We start from the raw sequence: 5329 nt of genomic DNA, 5'->3' as shown, positions 1-5329 counted from the left end.
CACGGTGACACTGACAACAGGGACTACAAGTCTCAGCATACACAGTGACACTGACAACAGGGACTACAAGTCTCAGCATGCACGGTGAAACTGACAACAGGGCATACAAGTCTCAGCATACACAGTGACACTGACAACAGGGGCTACAAGTCTCAGCATGCACGGTGAAACTGACAACAGGGACTACAAGTCTCAGCATACACAGTGACACTGACAACAGGGACTACAAGTCTCAGCATACACGGTGACACTGACAACAGGGACTACAAGTCTCAGCATACACGGTGACACTGACAACAGGGACTACAAGTCTCAGCATACACGGTGACACTGACAACAGGGACTACAAGTCTTAGCATGCACGGTGACACTGAAAACAGGGACTACAAGTCTCAGCATGCATGGTGACACTGACAACAGGGACTACAAGTCTCAGCATGCACGGTGAAACTGACAACAGGGACTACAAGTCTCAGCATACACAGTCACACTGACAACAGGGACTACAAGTCTCAGCATACACTGCGACACTACATACAACAATTCCCAGCATGCACTGTAACATGTATGGTGGGGACCACAAGTCTCAGCAAACACAGTGACACAAATAATGGGGACCACAAGTTTCAGCATGCACTGACACTGATTATGGGAACTAAAAGTCTCAGTATGCACTGTGACACCGATTATGGGGACTACAAGTCTCAGCATGCAGAGTGACACCGATAATGTGGACTACAAGTCTCAGCATGCACTGCAACACGAATAATGGGGACCACAAGTCTCAGCACGCACGGTGACACTGACAATGGGGACCACAAGTCCCAGAATGCACTGTGCAACTGACGAGGACCAGCACAGCCTCCGCAGAGAAGTACACAGAGGTCACGAAGATCGTGAACGGCTCAGCCATGACAGGGCCTCTTACATCCAGTGACATCTCTGGTCGTTAGGGGGGGCCTGAGTGGTTGCTAGGGGGATGCGGAGGTCATGTGACTGCGGGGCAGGAAGTGGTTGGTTAGGGGAGAGGTCAGAGGTGACTGAGCTTCGGGCCGCGGAGACGGAGAGTGGAGGGAGATTCAAAATGGGGTGAGACAGAGAAGATGAGACCGGAGATGTGGAGAGGGGGGACCAGGGCAGAGGAGACGGGGGAAAGAGGGAATCCATATAGGGTGGGTGGCGGTTAGTGAACTGTGACAGTGAGGGGACAGCTGGGCTACCTCCACCCGCCTGTCATTGTAATGTGTCCTGGGGTCGTTATGTCCCCTCTCACACGGGGCTGTCCGGTTCAGTGTCATATCCGGGATATACATTGCGGTGGGTTGTAGAGGTGAAGTGACTGTCCGTTTGAGAAGTAAACAATGGCCGTGTCCTCGCCTGACCTGTGTTGTTTGTAAACAAACCGGTGTGACATTCTGGGTTATACGGGGGACAATGCGCTAATTTCAGCATCTTGCACTGTTTACCTTTTTTTTTTTTTTCTTCAAACTTTATTGAAATGTCACAAAGTGACAAGAACAAGAGCAGCCCAACACATCGAGTGTGAATGGGCCCTAACACAGACTCAACACAAGGACACAATGGTTTTCTCTGTGCCCTGTTCACACCAGACCTGTGCGGTGGGGGGCTGTGTAAAGTAGAAATAGAATGTCACCAAAACACCAGGATCGAATGTCCAAATACTTCTTTATTGACGCGTGCACATCTTGTCACACACAGGCAACCAGAAACAGGCAACGTTTCAGGGCCACATAGGGTCAAAACGTTGCCTGTGTGTGACATGATGTGCACACCTCAATAAAGACATATTTGGACTCCCTGGTGTGCTGGGGACGTTCTATTTCTACTTAGATAAAGCGGCGCCATCCGCAGACACTTCAGGACCCATCCACAAGGGGCATACCAGTAAGGAGTGCGGTGGGATCTCTACACAATAGGGTGCTATTGAAAGACGCAGCTTCTCTGCATTTTTTAACACACATCACCGCAAGTCAACGCGTTTCGGTGCATAAAGTGGAATGAAGTGGGTTTTGCCATTTTAAAGTTGAAAACAAAAAAGTAAACTGCATTGCAATATACTCACACATCGCATCACCCTTCACAACGCACAGCAGCAAGCATGTGTTACACGGAGCATGCTGCATCCGGGCTGCAGTGAACAAGCCCTCAGCTCCTCCCATTCATAGTAGCCACACATGTCACATTTGCAGTCCCATTGTTAATGGCGCTCGAAACGCAGCATCAACTTTTTTTTTTCCGCAGCTCAAACTGCTGTATGAGCTTCTTTGTTGTGTGGATGGCAGGCCATGGAAGCTAATCGGCTGCCCTATGCGAGAGTGTGTGGCAAAACGCACCACATGTATGCACATGGCTAGTATAAATGGGGGCTGCTAGGATAATGAAACGTTAACCCTTGCAGCGGGGCTGGAGAGGTAGAGCCAGCTGTCAATCAGGCAGAGGGGTGGATCCCGACAATATTGTCAGGAACTTTCCCTGCTACAATGCAGGTCTGCGCTGTCAGCATATAGCAGGCAATAGCCCGCTATATGCTGAGTTTCAGATTGCAGGAGGACATTAGTATATGTCCCCCTGTGACCCTAAAGAGAACTACGGCCAAAAAAAGGGCGGGCCTTATTTCTCTTTTAAACCAATTGTATAACTTTCAGTTTTAGATGCACAGATAGTCGCAAGGACATGATGGAATTATTTGCGTCTACTAAAATCGGAAGTTAACCCCTTGTTTTTTCTTTTGGAAGTAGTTCTATTGGTAGTAGGGGTAGACCTGTAAATATAAATACAGTATATTGCAAAAAATATTTGGACACCCCTCCATATCATTGGATTCAGGTGTTCCAATCCCCTCCATGGCCACAGCTGTATAAAATCACGCACCTCAGCATGCAGACGCTTCTACAAACATTTGTGAGAGAATGAGTCGCTCTCGGGAGCTCAGTGACTACAAGTGTGGTACCGTGATAGGTTGTCACCTGTGCAATAAGTCCATCGGTGACATTTCCTGGCTACTAAATATTCCGCAGTCGCCTGATAGTGGTATTATAACAAAGTGGAAGCAACTGGGAACAACAGCAACTCAGCCAGGAAGTGGTAGGCCACGTAAAATGACAGTGCGCAGAAGTCGCCAACTGTCTGCACAGTCAATAGCTACAGACCTCCAAACTTCGTGTGGCCTTCAGATTGGCACAACAACAGTGCGTAGAGAGCTTCATGGAATGGGTTTCCATGGCCGAGCAGCTGCATCCAAGCCTTACATCACCAAGTGCAATGCAAAGCGTGGGATGCCGTGGTGTAAAGCACGCCGCCACTGGTAAACATATCCTGGGGAAGATAAATGGAGATGTCGTGAGCTTTTTCCATAGTTCTGAGTCTAGGTTACTTCAGTAGGGCCCGGCTTGTTAACTGAGGGTTGTCTGCAGCCCGACCTTACCTCCTGTCACATATAAAATAAGTGGTGATAGATGCCCATCATGTGTGAAGTATGCTTTTGGTTAGATACCTTTATCCTGCATTATACGGGTCCGCAAGAACTATAGTTACTGGACATTGAAGCTTTGGTAAACATACCCTGACCCAAGGGATGAAGAATGACCGCGGCAGTTATATAAAATGTTATAATTTTGCTCAGAATGTGTTAGGTAGTCTCTGCTGTTCCAATGTTCTTTATAGAACTCCTGCATACCAAGTTATATATGGATAAGGATGGAGGAGTGCGATTGGCTCCTGATCATTACATAGTGTGTTAAAAATGAGCGCCATCTTGTGAAAAATTTCCAGGCGTATGTGTTCATGGTTAGTTTGGCCTCCAGTATTTCTTTCCACATCAGAGATATCACTGCTGTTATTAGGTGATTCAATGATGGCGGCATAGTAGATGCCCGACACTGCATGATCTCTCTCCTTGCCATTAGAGGTGAGGCTGGTCACGGTTTGAATTGAGTTCACCCAAGCCAACTTAAAATTCTGACTGTCACTTGCAACCCAATCAGTGTCAACAGTCGCTGCCGAGTCATTCCCAGCCCCTATGTGACATATAGCTGCGGGCCGGGGAATGCACCATTCTGCAACTGATTGGGGGGGAGGCAGTCAGGGTTTTGAGTGGTTTTGTGTGCGCTCCAAGCCCAGACTCATTTCTCCTTGTCATGAGCAGGGCAGCCATCAGGGGGGTACGGCCGATACTCATGTAAGGGGCCTGGGGGGCCCGCCCGGGCCCCTTACATGACTATCGGCCGACGGTGAAGGGCGAGGAGGCGGAGGTCTGGCCCTAGCAGCACAGGGCCCCAGCATTGCCGCTCCAGCGGCTTCGGGACAAGCTGGGGCCCCATCAGCGATGCTGCTCGTCTAATGTCATACTGGCTGGAAGTGAAGTCACGTTAGTGATGTGACGTCACTTCTGGCCTGTCCGGCGGCAGACGAGGCCACGTGTGCAGGTAAGAGGAGCTAGGAAGGAAAGGAGGGAGGGGAGGGATGCAGCCCTGACCAGCCAACCTGAGACCCCTTTCAGAGCCCACCATAGACATTCTCAGATGGGTTGTGCAGCCTCTATGGTGGGCTCTGCAGGGTCACTCTCAGGTGGGCCCTGCGTCCAGCGCGTCAATAAGCCCGTGTCCAGCGGCGGGGGGGGCAGCCTAAAGCCGTGAAAGGGGCCCCAAAATTTCTGACGGCTGCCCTGGTCATGAGTAAGCAATTGTGTATCTGTGCAACGTTTGCTGTATGTACATTAGATGGGGGAGTCCAATAACTGGGGTCTTTAGCTGTAGATGTTTGTACTATGTTTGACAATTGAATGCAAATACATGTTCATCTTTTATTTCCACATCTGCTCTACAGGCGGACGCGACTAACACTGACAGGACAATGACGCAGGGGGTGGAGCTCGGACGGGATTGGCTGGCTCTGCAGAGGGAGCTACATAACTCTCTGGAAGCCCAGAAGAGGCAGGCCGTGCTGGTGGAGAAACTACAAGCGAAGGTGACTTTCGTGAGAGCATATGTGATGGCGGACCTCCCAGTATGTGGGTGCGAGGTGTCTTGAATCAGCTGACGTGTGAAATGTAATTTCTTGTGAAAAAACCCGAGAACCAGACAAGACGGATTAGTCATAACTAGAGCAAAACGCTTTGACATGATTCTCAGATCTGTTCTGTAGAATCTCTGTCTATGGGCATGTAATATATCTATGCAAAGTATTCACCTCCTGGGAAGTTTTCATGTTTTACTGTAATGGGACATGCGGTGGATTTCATTTTCTTTTAAAAGAAATTTTAGGTAATTATATAAAGAAAGAAGATAACCAGTTGCGTTAGTATACACGC

General features: G+C 49.1%; 1 protein-coding gene across 1 annotated transcript in view; it reads left to right on the top strand.

The window, feature by feature from the left end:
* The first annotated feature begins 1035 nt into the window (after positions 1–1035).
* LOC108784377 (centrosome-associated protein CEP250-like) overlaps positions 1036–5329 on the top strand; it is a 42159-nt gene continuing 37865 nt past the window's right edge. The window contains exons 1-2 of the mRNA XM_018553175.1: positions 1036–1089; positions 4846–4986. Of these exons, the coding sequence (XP_018408677.1) occupies positions 4873–4986 (114 nt within the window). The 5' untranslated portion in view covers positions 1036–1089; positions 4846–4872. The remainder of the gene's footprint in view (positions 1090–4845; positions 4987–5329) is intronic.

This window comes from Nanorana parkeri, unplaced genomic scaffold (assembly GCF_000935625.1).
Source record: "Nanorana parkeri isolate BGI_ZX_2015 unplaced genomic scaffold, ASM93562v1 scaffold113, whole genome shotgun sequence".
Classification (NCBI taxonomy): Eukaryota; Metazoa; Chordata; class Amphibia; order Anura; family Dicroglossidae; genus Nanorana; species Nanorana parkeri.
The sequence above is the reverse complement of the archived record's forward strand: the minus strand, read 5'-3'. Positions and strand labels throughout refer to the sequence as shown.